We start from the raw sequence: 18,492 nt of genomic DNA on the forward strand, positions 1-18,492 counted from the left end.
AAACTAACTTTAGATGGAAATAACTTAACTGCTGTAAAGCCGAAACAATCTCTGTTACCTTAAATTATACGCTTATCTCTGTAAAGCTGCTTTGAAACAATCTACATTGTTAAAAGCGCTATATAAATGAAGATGACTTGACTTGACTTGACTGTCACACTCTCACACACATGGACTCTTGGGCTGCGTCCCAAACCGCATACTCAATGAGGAGGGACTTCATTTCAATAAGTACTTACTGAACGAGCGCTAAAAGAGTCTGTACTATATAGCCAGATCTCGTTCAGTATGAATGCGACCCGGACATCATGTGACCTATGACGATATCTTCTTATTCTTCTTCTTCTTCTTGTTATGGAGGCAGAATTGTCTCAAATATAATTCACACAAAACACTTATTTTGGGTAAAAATGTATTTTAAATTGTATATACAATTGTAAATTTATATTCTTTATGATTTTTGTGTATGTGAGAGGAAAAGTACAAGTTGTCATGTGGTTTACAGCATTTATCATGTCATTATTATAGTTGTTGTCAGGGTTGTGTTTACAGTTTTTACCAACTGCTTACACACAAAATCTTTTCATGTCACACGATTTTTGAAACCTCTCACTCAAAGTGCAAAACTACATGCCAAATCTTCAAAACCATAAGCTATTTCTCAGCCTTTGACTCAGTTTTCAATTGCATAAAACACTTTTTTCAAAACACTACACACAATTCTCAACCTAAAACACAAAAATCTAACAGGAAGTGACTTGCTTTCCTTTTCCAAACACAACCAATCAAAATGCTACACTTATTCACCAGGTCACACAGACACACTCCTCACATGTGCAAACACTAATTGCTTAACTGATCACTAACCAATCACTGCTTTACTGTAGTATAGGCCTAAATAGGTCAAAGGTCAGATGATCTGTTTTGAACAATAGATTCCTGGGACCCCCGAGACCGGGGGAATATTGTTTTTATACTCAGAACACACAAATACACGGTAACAAATATATTTTATTTTTCCCACAAAAACAATGTACACAGTGCACATCCCAACCAACACAAAGTTGTATATACAGTGGTCTGCATACAATACAACAGAAGAATTGACTGTATACAGTTACAGTAAAATAAAATAAAAATGCAGTGTTGGCATCCATTGCTCCATTGAAGAGCTCACCTGTTGAAGAGCTGACCTGTTGAAGAGCTCACTTGTTGAAGAGCTCACCTGTTGAAGAGCTGACCTGTTGAAGAGCTCACCTGTTGAAGAGCTCACTTGTTGAAGAGCTCACTTGTTGAAGAGCTCACCTGTTGAAGAGCTGACCTGTTGAAGAGCTCACCTGTGGAAGAGCTCACCTGTTGAAGAGCTCACCTGTTGAAGAGCTCACCTGTTGAAGAGCTGACCTGTTGAAGAGCTCACCTGTTGAAGAGCTGACCTGTTGAAGAGCTGACCTGTTGAAGAGCTCACCTGTTGAAGAGCTCACCTGTTGAAGAGCTGACCTGTTGAAGAGCTGACCTGTTGAAGAGCTGACCTGTTGAAGAGCTCACCTGTTGAAGAGCTCACCTGTTGAAGAGCTCACCTGTGGAAGAGCTCACCTGTTGAAGAGCTCACCTGTTGAAGAGCTGACCTGTTGAAGAGCTGACCTGTTGAAGAGCTCACCTGTTGAAGAGCTCACCTGTTGAAGAGCTGACCTGTTGAAGAGCTCACCTGTTGAAGAGCTCACCTGTTGAAGAGCTCACCTGTTGAAGAGCTGACCTGTTGAAGAGCTGACCTGTTGAAGAGCTCACCTGTTGAAGAGCTCACCTGTTGAAGAGCTGACCTGTTGAAGAGCTGACCTGTGGAAGAGCTCACCTGTTGAAGAGCTCACCTGTTGAAGAGCTCACCTGTTGAAGAGCTCACCTGTTGAAGAGCTGACCTGTTGAAGAGCTCACCTGTTGAAGAGCTGACCTGTTGAAGAGCTCACCTGTTGAAGAGCTGACCTGTTGAAGAGCTGACCTGTTGAAGAGCTCACCTGTTGAAGAGCTCACCTGTTGAAGAGCTGACCTGTTGAAGAGCTGACCTGTTGAAGAGCTCACCTGTTGAAGAGCTGACCTGTTGAAGAGCTGACCTGTTGAAGAGCTCACCTGTTGAAGAGCTCACCTGTTGAAGAGCTCACCTGTTGAAGAGCTGACCTGTTGAAGAGCTCACCTGTTGAAGAGCTCACCTGTTGAAGAGCTGACCTGTTGAAGAGCTCACCTGTTGAAGAGCTCACCTGTTGAAGAGCTCACCTGTTGAAGAGCTGACCTGTTGAAGAGCTGACCTGTTGAAGAGCTCACCTGTTGAAGAGCTCACCTGTTGAAGAGCTCACCTGTTGCGCTTTTATGCTAAAGCTCTGATTGCTAATTGTAAAACTGTGTGACGGGTGTTTGCCCATGTGATGAGTCAGTGTGCATATCTGAATGGCAGTGTGTTCCTTGTGAAAACAAGAGATTTTCTGCATGAAAATTGTGCCAAAAGCAGAGAATTGTGTGTAGTGTTTTGAAAAAAGTGTGTTTTAGAACTGCAGTTTGAGTGTAAAGCAGGAATTGTGCTTGTAGTTCAGCAGAATTGGTTCAGGGGGTTGGTGAATGAGTTACATGTTGTGGTCAGTGTGTCTCAAGTACCAGTATTTGTGTGGAAACAATCGAGAAAAACTGTAAAGAATATACTTTTGGTTTACAGTACATATGTTTATGGTTTTGTTGTATGCTACTGTAAACAACAATAATGTTAGACCTGATAAATATTTTCTGTTTCTACACTGCATTGGTGTTTACAGTGTACTTGTTACAACAGATTACTTTCACTGTAGAACATTGTATTGAAATGTAGATATAAGCCTATGAAAGACCAAAGAGCTTTAGATTTAGAACAACAGTGTTTACATGGTATATCCAAAAATGTATTATTATGAAAGAAGTGTTTGCCATTTGATGCAAATGCTTCATTCTGACTTGTGTTTATGGCATTTTGAATGCAGTGTTGCATTTTGAAGGAGATGTGAGGCGTTTTGCATTTTGTGTGTGCAGTTTTGAGAATTGTGTGTAGAGTTTTGAAAAAAGGAGACATAGTTTTGAAAATGTGTGTAAGCAATTGGTAAAAACTGTAAGTAACCCAAAAGTTACTTTACCCGAAGTACCAAGAAGATTTTTAGCTTACTGTGATTTTGAAAATGTACATTTCTGAAATGCATAACTTAGACAGTTTCCTCTGATAACAGACTCTAGATTGTAATATCTCATGTATTTTCTGTAAAGTTGCTGTGAAACGATGTGTATTGTGAAAAACACTGTACAAATAAATGTGAATTTAATTAAAAGAGTTTTATCTTCTAAATCTGTTACTTCTTCCACACACAGTTTCACACATCTTCAATCATAAACCACATTTATAAGGTCGGTGTAATTTCAAAAATATTGTGTTCGATCTCTGTATCAGAAAATACAACAGTGAGGAAAACAATATTGTGAATAAAGCTTATATTCAAGATTTACCATTAGCTTTTATTTTACGTTGTTTACTTTTGATATTATTATTACAACTACTATTAATAATATTTTATGTAACATTATTAGTAATAGTGGCATTTTATGTATTCATTCATTTATTTTTATGATTAGATTTATTTTCTGGTTTTGTATATATTTTTTTTCAGCACCAAATATATATATATATATATATATATATATATATATATATATGTGTGTGTGTAAGGGATAATATTATGCCCGACGAGGTGTCCATTAACAGAAATTATTACATGGCTGGGCTGAATTCCAATGTAGAATGCGGTCTGTTATTTCTTGATAACAGACCGCTGCGAAGTATAACAGACCGTTGCCATGAAAAACAGCGCGTTGCTATGGACGCGGAACGGACTATTTTCTTTGGCGGAAGCAATACAATCGTTTTTAAATCAATAAACTCCTTTTTAAATCAATAATTCGTGGCAAATTATTTATTTATTTTGTAGGTAGCCATGTAATAAGCGGGATAATGTATAGAGAGGCGGTCGTTATAGCGAATAACAACCCCTTCAGGCTGATTCAAGATCCCTCCGCTTCGCGTCGGGGTCCCGTTCAGCCTGTCGGGGTTGTTATTCGCTATAACGACCGCCTCTCTATACATTATCCCTTACTTAATGGACGAGGTTGCTTCCGCGAAGTCCATTAATTTCTGTTAATGGACACCTCGAAGGGCATTATCCCGCTTATACCATGGTCACTTACGAAAGAAAGAAATATTTAATCAATTAATAATACTTTAATGTGTTTTAGAGTAAAAATCGTGAGGGTTTTTATTTATTAAGTCGAGCGCACTATTTAATATCTCCCGTATACAGGCGTTGCCAAGCAACGTGGCCACAGCGACCCGACCGCAGCAGTTGATCAGTGAGTTTGAGCCAGCGCAATCATTTACAACTGTCATCAATGGACACCCTGCAGCCAATCAGAATCGAGTATTCACCCAGACCATGGTATAAATATATATATATAACATATATAACAAATATATATATACAGTTGTGTTCAAAATTATTCAACCCCCACTGAAATTGATTGTTTTGGCCGGTTTGACATTGATTTTGATCATTCAGTCATCCTGCTTACAATTAAATCAAAGAGGCACGTGTAGGTCAGACAAATATAACATTACATTTATAATGAAATAACCACAAATGTCTTTTCTGTGCTCACATTATTATCAGTTTTGGGTCATTCTATGAAAATGGTGGCTTTTTGAACAGACAACTTTTTAAAAATGTAATTCTTTTTTTTATACCAAAACTTATAGTCAGATAATAGTTAACCTCTTAAAATTATAAATCAACTTAAATGACAGCTTAATGTATTTTTATATTTTTACTACATTACATTAAAAAATGCTTGTGCTGCTTTTTTGTCACTGGTGTTACCTATATTTTAGATGACAATTCAGGCTTCCCAGAATGTAATTTGACTATTTAATTTGCATACATAATCAAAGACAGAAAAATGTAATGTAATATTAAGAAACTGTCTTGATTAGTAATAATTTACTTTAAACAGGCATGTGTAAAGTTCTATTGTGTGACATTTTTCTATTTCTACGACTGTGTTTTTTGTTGTAACATTAGAAATAATTGAGGTTGAGTGATCAAAATTGAATGATCATATCCTTATAATGCTTACTAATGAATGCAGCAACAGTTGGGTAGATACAAAAAACATATTCTATGAAACTGTGAACATAGAATGCCAGAAAACCAATATGCCATGTGGTGGTAACACCAGTGACGCAATGTAACACCAGTGACGCAATGTAACACCAGTGACGCAAAGTGAAACCAATGACAAAACATAAGATTATTTCAAACATTTTTTTATACATTTATTATGAAATGCTAACAAGTCTTTATTAATATAATTGTTGAGGCTTTTATGAAACCTTATGTTGAGAAAAAAGTTAGTGGTGTTATTGATTGTCACTGGTGTTATTGTCATGTCACTGGTGTTACCAGCAGCAACAGTAACACCAGTGACGATAACACCAGTGACAAATCTGCAGACAAAATGGCATATCTAAGATGGCGGCCACAGTAGCTCAAACCACACTTCTTAAATTGTAAATAAATCACTCAATCATGCAATTTGAAAAAATATATTAATAAAATTTCATTTCCCCTTAGTATAAACTGTAGAACACCAGTGACACATCTTAAGGCCTCGCATGAAATTATCAAATTATTTATCAAATTGCTAAAAGATGAAGAGAGAGTGCACACTCTCCATGTGCTTTTCAAAACAGCCATGCCTACAATAGACCTTTGACCCAGAAAGAAGTTGGCAAGGATGTTGATTTTTTTCAAAGTGGTGGTTTTTATAAATTGTAACACCAGTGACATGAAATTGAGGGACAGGTATTCCCTGTAAATTATTTATAATATTTAGTTGATATTTTAGTTTTTTAAGTAGTCCACTAAATAACTATACTACTTCCCTTTGTATTATGACATTTAAAGGGGGAGAAAAATATATTTTTTAACTCAAAATATGTCACTAAACCACGACTCCTGACCCGAGGGACAAGCCAATTTCATGGTACTGACCGTGTTCTACAATATATATAAAAAATGGTTTGTAATATAACTGTCTTACATATGTTTTATTAACAATAAAACACTTAAATTAAAACAAAAAACATATATTTTGTGTCATTATCTGACACTTTTAAGTGTTTTTCCTGGTGGTTGAGGCCGGGACAGGAAAGCCACCATTTTCGTAGAATGACCCTTTTATTCAACCCCCAAGTGACATTCAATCTTAGTACTTAGTACAACATCCTTTTACAGTTATAACAGCTTTTAAACGTGAAGCATAGCTTGACACAAGTGTCTTGCAGCGATCGACGGGTATCTTCGCCCATTCATCATGGGCAAAAGCCTCCAGTTCAGTCACATTCTTAGTCTTGCGCACTGCAACTGCTTTCTTTAAGTCCCACCAGAGGTTCTCAATCGGATTTAAGTCCGGTGACTGCGATGGCCAAATGTTCCAGCCTTTAATCTGCAACCATGCTCTAGTGGACTTGGAGGTATGCTTGGGATCATTGTCCTGTTGAAAGGTCCAACGTCTCCCAAGCCTCAGGTTTGTGACGGACTGCATCACATTGTCATCCAATATCTCCTGGTACTGAAGAGAATTCATGGTACCTTGCACACGCTGAAGCTTCCCAGTACCTGCAGAAGCAAAACAGCCCCAAAGCATGATTGACCCCCCGCCATGCTTCACAGTAGGCAAGGTGTTCTTTTCTTCATAGGCCTTGTTCTTCCTCCTCCAAACATAGCGTTGATCCATGGGCCCAAACAGTTCTAATTTTGTTTCATCAGTCCACAGAACACTATCCCAAAACTTCTGTGGTTTGTCCACATGACTTTTGGCATACTGCAGTCGACTCTTCTTATTCTTTGGAGACAGCAAGGGGGTGCGCCTGGGAGTTCTGGCATGGAGGCCTTCATTACGCAGGGTGCGCCGTATTGTCTGAGCAGAAACTTCAGTACCTACATCTGACAAATCTTTTCTCAGTTCCTCAGCAGTCACACGGGGACTTTTCTCCACTCTACGCTTCAGGTAGCGCACAGCAGTCGAAGTCAGCATCTTCTTTCTGCCACGACCAGGTAGCGTTTCAACAGTGCCCTTTGCCTTGAATTTGCGAATGATGCTTCCTATGGTGTCTCTTGGTATGTTTAACATCTTTGCAATCTTCTTATAGCCATTGCCCTTCCTGTGAAGAGTAATCACCTCTTCTCTTGTCTTCCTGGACCATTCTCTTGACTTCACCATGTTTGTAACCACACCAGTAAATGTCTAGAAGGAGCTGAGTATCACAGTCATTTTAAAGCTGCCTAATTGGTGCTTATTAGGCTTTATTGCTGCTCCCTGACATCCACAGGTGTTTTCAATACCTGATTGAAAACACTTCAACGAACCTCTGTTCTTCAGAGTGGTAGTCTTTAAGGGGTTGAATAATTGTGTCAATGAAGAATTCACAAAAGAAACATTTACTACTGTATTACAAAACCAATTGATGTCATTTTAGTTGCATATGGCTCTTTAAGAAGTCCTTGTAGGATTTCATTCTGAATACAATTACAAATGTACACTAAATTCCCTAAAACCATTTACAGCATTGGGGGGTTGAATAATTTTGAACACAACTGTAACATGTTTTTTTTTTCATAATGCATTTTGAGAAACAAAACTATTTAGACAGCGCCAAACACTAAATTCAAACACTGTATTTCCTTTTAGCGATCAGTAAAATCATAAATATATGTAGGCCTATATACATTTATAACGAATGATTTTCTTTTCTTAACAAGTGCAAATGTTAGGGTTAGTAATTTGTTTTTCAAATAAGAAAACTAATCCTATGTTAATTATTAAAAAGTATGGTAATCAGCTGGAACAAGTTAAAGTAGTGAGATTTCTGGGTATGTGGATGGATTATAAATTAAATTTTGGAGTTCATATTCAGAAATTGATAGAAAAGTGTAAAAAAGGAATAAATGTTTTAAGATGCTTGTCAGGTGCGGATTGGGGGGCAAGTTGCCAATCACTGAAAAGAATTTATTATGCAGTGATCAGGTCAAATATAGACTAGGGAAGTATACAGTTCTGCGAGTAAAACTTTACTTAAAAAAATACAAGTAATACAAAATCAGGCCTTGCGAATTTGTTGTGGAGCATTTAGATCTTCTCCGGTAGTATCACTACAAGTTGAATTAGGAGAATTACCGTTGGAACAACGCAGACTTCAATTGAGGATGAGATACTGGTCAGGTGTATGTGGACATCTGGAAAGTCATCCAGTAAAAATACTTCTGAAGGAGTGTTGGGAGTATGAATACAAAGAAACAACAAGCTTTGGTTGGGTAGTAGGGAAGGAGGCAAACAGTTTGGGATTGAAAGAATATTTAATAGCCCCTTCTGTTCCAATACCAGCTATTCCCCCTTGGATGTATCCTATGCCATTCATTGACTTACAAATACATAAAGAGATAAATAAACCAATAAGCATACCAACTGAGTTAGTAGTTAAACAGTATGTAAATCGAGAATATTATTCAGTATTACAGGTATTTACAGATGGGTCAAAGGAACCAGAGTCTGGTAGAACTGCAGCAGCAGTATTCATTCCTACATTTAATATAAAAATTGCAAAAAGAATATCGGATCAGGTGTCAGTTTTTACTACTGAATTACTAGCTATCATATTAGCACTACAGTGGTTTTGAAGAAGTTCAACCAGCAAGAACTGGGATATGATTCAATGGCTGCTCTCACTAGTCTTATGAGTGGAAAATCTGAATCTCAGCAAGATTTAATATTTGAAATTTTGCAATGTTTATTTAGAGCAAGGCAGTTAGGGGTTTTGGTATTCTTCCTCTGGGCGCCAGCACATGTGGGTGTGGATGGTAATGAGGAGGTAGACAAGTTGGCAAAGAAAGCATTAAATCATCCACAAATAGAAATTAATGTATCACTAAGTAAATCAGAAATCAAGAGATTAATAGCAATTGAAATTAGTAAAAGATGGCAAAAGATATGGAATAGTGACTCTAAAGGAAGACATCTTTATCAAATTCAGGAACGGGTTGGAAATGAGAGGAAAAGATATGGAAATAGGAAAAAATATGTAATTATTACAAGGTTAAGAATTGGTCACACTGCATTAAATTATAGTCTTTATAAAATAGGGAAGCATGATACAGGAAACTGTGATATGTGCAGAATGTGCTGCATATGAAAGGGAGAGACAACAGTTAAGTCAAGAGTTACGATGGATGGAAGTTGATACAATTTCAATAAAAGTGTTGTTAGGAAATGGGTCAAGACAATCAAGAATTCATGAATTAATATTTAAATATCTAAATAAAACAGGAATAATAAATAGAATTGATTTTTTATTTTTTTATTTTTTTCATTTCTTCCAAAGCCAAGTATACTCCACACTCCAGATCAGTAGGTGGCGGGAATGCACCATTTATGTTGGTCTGCCAATCCGCCATTAAAACACCAGAAGAAGAAGAAGAAGAAGAAGACGCAGTCCAGGCGGAAGTGGAGAGCCGTTGCTATGGGAAGTGGAGAGCCGTTGCTATGGGCCGCTGCTGCTGTTGTGATGCTCCTCTGATGAAGAAAAGCTCATTTCTCCAGCAACATTCAGCATGAACTGATCTCTGCGCGGACTGACAGCTGTGAGTGTGAGTTCAGTCCGCCGTGTTTTATTGAAGATATGATCCGTAGTCTGTCAGTTTATAATGAAGCGCACGAGCAGCGCCTGTAGTTTATCATCCGTGTTCAATAACAATCTGTTTCAGCACTTTGACACAGAAATCTTCCTCTAAACAATCATGAACATCGACTACATTATCAAAGACATTACTGAATGATAATGTGACACACATGATTATGTGTTTTAGTGCCAAACAAAGTGTAATTATTGAAATAATTGTAATTACTTAATAATTTTACAATTACAAATAGTAAATTAATAACTTATCAAAGTATTTGTAATATTGGTAACACTTTACAATAAGGTTTCATTAGCGAATAACATTAGTTATTATATAACATGAACTAAAAATGAACAGTTCTTCTACAGCATTTATTAATCTTAGTGCATATGTTTAACATTTACTAATACATTTTAAATCAACAGTTGCTTCTGTTAACATTATTTATTCATTATTGGACCTGAGCTGACATGAACCTAACAGTTGTATTTTTTAGTTACTAAAGTGATGTTATCTAATGGGATCTTATTGTAAAGCAAAGTATTATTTACATTTCTTCTTCAGCCAAACACCATTAATAATCTCACAGTGATTGAGCCGCTCCTCTCTCATGAGTGTTTTGAGCTGTCGGGGTTTGGTGTCTCTGAGACGGGAGTGTGTGTGTTTCTCAGGAGTGTGTGTGTGTTTCTCAGGAGTGTGTGTGTTTCTCAGGAGTGTGTGTGTGTGCGATGGCTGGGAAGGTGAAGTGGGTGACGGACATCGAGAAATCGGTGCTGATCAATAACTTTGAGAAGAGAGGATGGATCCAGGTGACGGACAGTGACGACTGGAACTTCTACTGGCAAGACCTCGTTTCATTTCATCCGTTCACACTGACACTGCAAACACGAACTACACACTGAAGCACTTGATCAGACCAGTACTAGGGCTGAATCCCAGTTACACACACACTACTGACAGACTGCAGCAGATTTATTAGGCTGCTGACACTTTAAAGTCCCTGTAAAGTCTAAATTAAGTATGTGTTCTGAGTTTGTCACACCACAGAAAAATGTGTTATTAGCCCCCCAGCAAAATCTGAATGATAAAAAAAGCCGCCAAGTAAATAAAATAAACTGTCAAAATCTTGAAAAAAATGAGCAGTGGTCTCTGCTCTCAAACACTGGGGGCGTGTCCTCTGACTGCGGTGAAACCACGCCCACTCGCGGGAAAGTTGACTCGCGGACACGCACTGCCGATCATGGCACCAGTTGTCGGCACGACGGGAGGATGAAGGTCGAGGCGGGAGATAGTCGGCTCGGCCCCATTCACCAGTAACAGCGGATTATCAGTGAATCCCAGTTGTCTCCGACGAAAGTTTATAAAACTACCCTGTGTAAAATGATCACTACAGAGGCGGGTGTTGGTGGTGATCCCCAGCTCTCCATCAAGGTGGCTCTTCACAAAATTAATCCACCTCTTGTTGATGTGATAATTTTTCAAATAATTAATTCCCATGTTGAAATTACAAATTGTGCAAGGTAGAGAACAGTATTTTCTTTATTGTGATGCTTTACTAAATAACATGTTTTATATTTAAAATCATTAGTGCCGTGGTGTTTTAATGGTATCTAGTCCAGTTCCACCATTCAAATCCAGTTTTGTGTTGAATATCAGTCTGACAAATAAATCACAGGAATGTGGATATCACTTCAGTGCAGTGCTACCTTACTAATTATTAATAAGCAGTAAATTATGAGTTTATTGAGACAATTCCTGTTGTTATTAGTGAATATGTGTTGCCCACACTAAAGTGTTACAAACATTGCATTGGTTTAGGCTGACGTTACCCATAAGCCCTTGTGCTGCAAAGGTTGCTGTAGTCATTCCAGCACTGGTGAACAGGCTTCATTTACACTTACAGCAACACACACACACACACACACACACACACACACACACACACACGCGTCTCATGTTTGCAGTGATGTGATCTCTTTGGCAGGATGAGCATCCAGACCATCCGCAGTGTGTTCAGCGTGGACACCGGCTACCGGCTGACTGACGACCAGATGGTCAACCACTTCCCCAACCACTACGAGCTGACCAGGAAGGACCTGATGATCAAGAACATCAAGCGCTACCGCAAAGACCTGGAGAAGGAGGCCAGTCCCTTGGCCGAGAAGGACGAGAGCGGGAAATACCTCTACCTGGGTAAAACGAGCTGCTTTCTTCCTCTCGTCTCTCTCGTATGTGCCGTCGCTCACTCTCTGACTCTGACCGTAGACTTCGTGCCGGTGACGTTCATGCTGCCGGCCGACTACAACCTGTTCGTGGAGGAGTTCCGGAAGAGCCCGTCCAGCACGTGGATCATGAAGCCGTGCGGGAAGGCGCAGGGAAAAGGCATCTTCCTCATCAACAAGCTCTCTCAGATCAAGAAGTGGTCCCGCGACAGCCGCACGTCCACGTAAGATCGTCCTGTAGTGAGGCAATAGTGCCAAAAATAAAAATAGCTATATATTTAAAGAAACAATAAGATTTTTTGGATTAGTATTTTAGTTCTTTGGTTATTTTGATTTTGCATTTTATTATTATAGATTTTTTATTATAGAAATATTATAATTATATAATGATACTAAAATGTATGGACCTTGTTACACACATTACATACCATAAGGAACATGGTGATGAAAAAAAATATGGCAATTGGGAGAAAATGATTTTGTTTTGTTTTTTTACTTGCCCTGCCAAAATGTTCACTGGCCCCAACACAGAAAAGTAATAAATAAATTAAACAAAATAAAATAGGCTTAGTTATTGTTTTAGTTGTTTTTGGTCCATGTAACCTTAATGAATAAGATTATGACACCAAAAACTACTAGCCTAACTTATCACAAATAGTATATTATGTGCAAAAATGGGTTAAAATCACATTATATTCTAACATTGTAACATTATAATCTAAAAACAAAAATAATGATTTTCATTTTTTAAATTCACTAAACTAAAAATTTAAATAAATACAAACAAAAGCTAAATTGTATTAGGTCTACCCCGTTACAATAGTCTCCTTACAGTAACTGCTATCATAAAAATACACGTACTTGTAGGTTTAAAATTCTACATGTGGCACATTTATTGTTCAACAAAAAATATTTTAGCAATATGTGTATTTTAGTCTGAATTATTGCGCTCATATTTTATTAGTCTGTTTTTTGCACATACGCGCGGCGGCGCTCATTTACGGAAATCTGCAGCATTTGGCAAAATGGAAATATTTGCAGGATTTTCTAAACGCATTACGCAGCAGCGCAAGTGCATCTGTCAGCACATGTATCTGCCAGAGCATCTGACGGGGCAAGCCGCTTTGAACAAACGGTAAACGTGTAGTTTGTACCAAGGTATGTTATTATGGAAAGAAGGAGGCGGGAACCAGCGAACATTTAAAACAAAACTAAAGTAAAGGCGGAAGCCCCTCATAGACGACTGCCGCACACATAAACAAAACATAACATATCCGTTTAAGCTCAGGGAGACGTGTAAGGGTATTCGCGCGCTGTGAGACGCGGCGCTCTGGGTGCGAGTACCAAACTGAGAGACGCGGGTACTTTAGATCTATAGAGAAACCCGAAAGCAAAAAGCGAGAAAACACTGAAGAAATTGCCAAAACTGCATAGCGCTGCTTTAAGCGTCTTCGTGCACTTGAAAAATTTTAATATTTCAAATGATCAACTTCCGTGAAGATGCAGCCCTGGCCCGGGCCATCGGACAGTCCTTATTGTGGAGCCCTGATATCGGTTACTGGCTTTCAAATATAAAGGTATCAGCCAAATGTTCATATCGGTGCATCCCTAATAGTAAATATACCACAGTAAAAGTGCCATCAGCTGCTTGCTTCTGTCTGATATGCTGGTGTTTGACAGGTTTGTGGCAGCGAACAGTGGGAAGGAGGCCTACGTCATCTCTCTGTACATCGACAACCCTCTTCTGATCGGCGGGAAGAAGTTCGACCTGCGTCTGTACGTGCTGGTGACCAGCTACAGGCCGTTGAAGTGCTACATGTGAGTATGTGACCGCCGCACGCCACTGCACCACTCTATCCGCACTAAACGCTTTGTGTTTCAGGTACAAACTGGGCTTCTGCCGCTTCTGCACGGTCAAGTACACGCCCAGCACCAGTGAGCTGGACAACATGTTCGTGCACCTCACCAACGTGGCCATCCAGAAGCACGGCGTAAGTCTCTCACACCCGCAGCTAGTGTCTGTGTACTTACAAGAGTCTGAAACAGTTGAGAATGGAGGCTTCAGGGCTTTATTTTCTAGCTCTTATAACACTCAGCTTTCTAGGGAGGTGTCAGAGTCCCTTCTTTATGCTGGGTCCCTTCAGTGCTTTGATTGTGGCAAGATTGTGCTTGGCGACCTTCACAGCACACAGACAGGCATTGATCAGCATGGCGTGGTGGGTATTAACTTTCCCATAGTGTCAGCAACTGACACAGCATTGAGTTCCCTACGAAAAGGTAAGGTCCTGGGTTACGTATGTAACACCAATTCCTTGAGAAGGGAATGAGACGCTGCGTTGCGTTGCCATGCTTCGGGCATGCCTGCTCATCTTCCTTCAGACAATTCAAATCTGATGATGTGTAATGCAAGGACCCTTTACAGGCACTCCATTGATTTCATTGGACTGCTGTCGGCCAGTAAGATTGTCTTAGTTTCACACATGCTTCAGACACCAGGTTCTGCAGGACAAATAGTTTTTTCTTGTCTCCTCACATTCAGTTATGAATTAATTAAATCATGTTGCCTAAATTATAGCTTATTTTCTATTCAAAATGATGATAAAGTTGAGTAGTTTGCATCACTGGAGATCACTGTCATTTGTTTAACATTTCTGTTATAAAACAGTTGTTAAATGCTAAATGTTTAGCCTAGCACCTGTTTTTAAAAGTATTTGCTTTTAAAAAAGAGTATAAACTTCAAAAAAAGAAATGGCCGAATCGTGGTCAGTAGACGAGGTGCAGACTTTCCTTTCGTTGTTTGCCGAGGAGTGGATGGGGCAACACAGAATGAAAAATTTGCATTTAATATGATAATGTCATGGCAGTAGAGACAGCAACTATAACGATCAGTCCCACCCACTTTGAAGCGGTACCAACTGCAGTGGAAAAGCAACCGAGCTAAAACGAACCGAACCGTGCCGTGCCGAGTCGAGTCGTACCACGCAGTGGAAAAGCGCCATTAGATTTGATTGTTCATCTCAATAATTTTGACAATGACGAGTGCTGTTAAGGCTCTGACACACCAAGCAGATGGTCGGTCGTCAGGCTGTCGTTGAGTGTCAGCCGGCCCAGTTTTTACGGTGTTCGACACTTGTCGTACGTCAAAACAAAAGTAATGAAAGCGAGCAAAGAAGTCAAGATGGTACAGACGGAAGCCTGCTATAATTTTACATCATCTTACCTGAGCATTCGAATGCACGAATATTTTCATGAGAACATGAGCTGACTGTGATGAAGTGATCAGTGTGATTGATATTCAAACTGGTAAGCAAGCACTGCTTTGTTTACGACCAATCGTGGCGCGTCCCGCCAAGTGAGCGCAGAGTACCCGAAAGGCTTTTGAAATGAAATACTTCATATTTCGGATAAAAAGGAGTTTTCTCCATAGCGTTTAGCAAAGACGCAATACTTATCTCGGTTACTTACGTGAGCTCGGTTCCCTGAGATAATGGGAATGTTTAATTTCAAAGAGACAAGATATCTTTGCATGACCTGACTCTCATGTAATGTGCATTTCGTACATACTCCAAAACGGACCAAAACTTATGACGTTCCAGGAAATCCCTTATATGGGCAAAGTCACCAGCCGTCGCTGCAGCTGAGTAAAAAAGCAGAAACACTTTGACTGATGAAACGTGAAGACATGATTGCAGCAATATATTTTTTGTGTTCCATCTTGGGGAATTTATAAAAATAAAGTATATGAATAATGGATTCATGTGGCTAATTGACATAGCCTTTATTACAGTAGAAACTATAAAATCTACTGCCTTATTCTGTGATAAAAATGACATTTTGTACATAAAATCCATCATGACTTGATTACTCAAATGTTAGTAGTACATAAAACAACCATAAACTTTTTATTTTATATTATAAAAAAAAAAAAAGCTCAGCTGTGTATTTTATTTCTTAGCCAGTTAAACATAAGAAATAAGAAAAAATAAAACCTGTAAATTAGACAAAGGTCAGAATAAACTGGTATTACCAGGTACCACGCTCCTGCTATGGTGGGTACTGCCCTTTTTATAATAATTATAATAATGTTGTTTAACAGAAAAACAGTAAGATTACAATATTAATATTTACAGTGCATCCGGAAAGTATTCACAGCGCTTCACTTTGTCCACATTTTGTTATGTTACAGCCTTTTTCCAAAATGGATTAAACTCATCATTTTCCTCAAAATTCTACAAACAATACCCCATAAAGACAACGTGAAAGAAGTTTGTTTGAAATCTTTGCAAATTTATTACAAATAAAAAAATAAAAAATGTACATGAGTATTCATAGCCTTTGCCATGACACTCAGGAATTGAGCTCAGGGTTATCCTGTTTGATCATCCTTGAGATGTTTCTACTTGATTGGAGTCCACCTGTGGTAAGCTCAGTGGATTGGTTGTATAAACACCTCATGGCTGATTCAGACATCTTCTTACAGATATTTTTCAGGGGGCTGTGCAGCTCATATATACTGTATATGGTGTATGTGTGTTTGACCGCAGGACGACTACAATCACGTTCACGGCGGGAAGTGGACGGTTGGAAACCTGCGCCTCTATCTGGAGAGCACTAGAGGACGGGACGTCACCAACCACCTGTTTGACCAGATCCACTGGATCATCGTCCAGTCGCTCAAAGCCGTGGCTGTAAGTCAAGCTAGAATATGCTAACGCCTCTGCAGAAACATCCACAGATCACCGCATCTGTCAGGCGTGATGATGTAGGACCGCACACACTGGATCGTTCTGATGCATAAGTGTTGAGCTGGAGGACTAAGAGGAGTCATTCACAGTAATAATAATAATGTGTTTCTGTTCTGGCTGCAGCCCGTCATGAACAACGACAAGCACTGCTTCGAGTGTTACGGTTATGACATCATCATCGACGACAGACTCAAGCCGTGGCTGATCGAGGTCAGATATCATCATCGCTTTCAACATTTTATACGTTTTTTATATTTCTATTTAGCTTTACTAAATTTTAGCATTTAAAGGATTAGTTCACCCCAAAATGAAAATTTCCTAATAATTTACTCACCCCAATGCCATCCAAGATATCTATGTCTTTCTTTCCTCAGTGGGAGAGAAATTGTTTTTTGAGGAAAACATTTCTGGATTTTTCTTCTAACAATGGACTTCATTGGTTACCATCGTTTTTAGGTCCAAATCAATGCAGTTTCAAAAGTCTTTGAAGTGTTTACACGGGCTGTATGCGATCACAGCTGAAGAAGAGGTTGTTATCTAGCGAAACGATAGGGCATTTAAAAAAAAAAAAAAACAGATAAGTTATAGACTTTTTACCTTCAATAGTTCTGATTGAGCTGATCAACAAACGGACAGGGAACTACGTCATCACGTTGAAAGGTCACGCCGGCTACCCACTTACTCATCATCTGCTTCGATGCTGGGCACCCCTTCCTGGGTGACCCGAAACAGACGAATAATGGATCAGACTTAAGCCACAGGGCAGCTCTGTGGACGTAAGCGCCTAGGACCCTAACAGGCCTCCTGGTCTGGGGTTAGAAAAGGTGGAGGACAGAAAGCCTGCAGCGCAATAGGCCTCGCCATATTGGTGAGGACCTTAGGAACATAACCCTGCCTAGGGTGAAGAAAAGCTTTTACCATGCGAACTCCAGGCAGGACAGAGCTACTGATAGGGCCTGTAAGTCTCCGATTCTTTTAAGAGACGAGATAGCAAGAAGGAAGATGGTCTTTAGAGTGAGTAACTTTTCAGGAGCCTCTTCAATAGGCTCAAAGGGAGCTGCCGTAAGGCCTTCCAACACAATAGCCAAATCCCATATAGGGTGCTCTAGTGCGCTGTGTAATAAAGCACTTCCTTGTACCGCTGCACCTCCTCTTTCACCATTTGAGACAGAAACTTGGATGCAGGTGTGCTCGTCTCCACTGGAAATAACTTTCCAGACAGTTCTTTGGAAAACGGTGCTCTTTTGGCTGGAGGATCACATTCACTGCTGGATGCCACTCCTGACTGCTCCTCTGAGGCTTGGGCCTAACCAGGACAAAGCCACAAAATAGTTACTATTGCTAATTGCAATTCATATCTGACAAATAAAACTACCAAAAACATAGTGATGCTCGTCACTGCTGATAATCTAAGTTTCTGTTTAGATTTTAGAGTTTCAAAAATTATATATGTAAAGTGCTTTTCACAGGACATATTCACTACTAGTAAGATATGTTGCATGTGTGGTATTTATAAACAATGAAATTTATACAATGTATTTTTTTTTAAATGTGTTAATTTAAATTAATTAATCAAATTTATTAAATTAACTCATTTTGGAATTAAAACAATTAAACAAAAATACCTGTGAGGGATGGTATTCCAGAATCTTCTCTATCAGGCTGTTGAAGACGATGCTGCGCGGGTTCTCATCCGGAAACGGCAGAGATTTAAAGGGGGGGTGAAATGCTCATTTT

General features: G+C 39.1%; 1 protein-coding gene across 6 annotated transcripts in view; it reads left to right on the forward strand.

Annotated features, from left to right (window-relative positions):
• Positions 1 to 9,572: 9,572 nt before the first annotated feature.
• The window catches only part of ttll1 (tubulin tyrosine ligase-like family, member 1), a 13,969-nt gene continuing 5,049 nt past the window's right edge, over positions 9,573 to 18,492 (forward strand). Inside the window, exons 1-8 of one of the 6 annotated variants that reach the window (XM_079869146.1) lie at positions 9,573 to 9,755; positions 10,460 to 10,629; positions 11,773 to 11,981; positions 12,054 to 12,234; positions 13,691 to 13,828; positions 13,893 to 14,001; positions 16,555 to 16,698; positions 16,879 to 16,965. In XM_079869146.1, the coding sequence (XP_079725272.1) occupies positions 10,517 to 10,629; positions 11,773 to 11,981; positions 12,054 to 12,234; positions 13,691 to 13,828; positions 13,893 to 14,001; positions 16,555 to 16,698; positions 16,879 to 16,965 (981 nt within the window). In that variant the 5' untranslated portion in view covers positions 9,573 to 9,755; positions 10,460 to 10,516. The remainder of the gene's footprint in view (positions 9,756 to 10,459; positions 10,630 to 11,772; positions 11,982 to 12,053; positions 12,235 to 13,690; positions 13,829 to 13,892; positions 14,002 to 16,554; positions 16,699 to 16,878; positions 16,966 to 18,492) is intronic. The other 5 variants (XM_079869148.1, XM_079869150.1, XM_079869149.1 and 2 more) reach the window with 5 other exon arrangements.

The sequence above is a fragment of the Squalius cephalus genome, assembly GCF_949319135.1.
Source record: "Squalius cephalus genome assembly, chromosome: 4".
NCBI lineage: Eukaryota > Metazoa > Chordata > Actinopteri > Cypriniformes > Leuciscidae > Squalius > Squalius cephalus.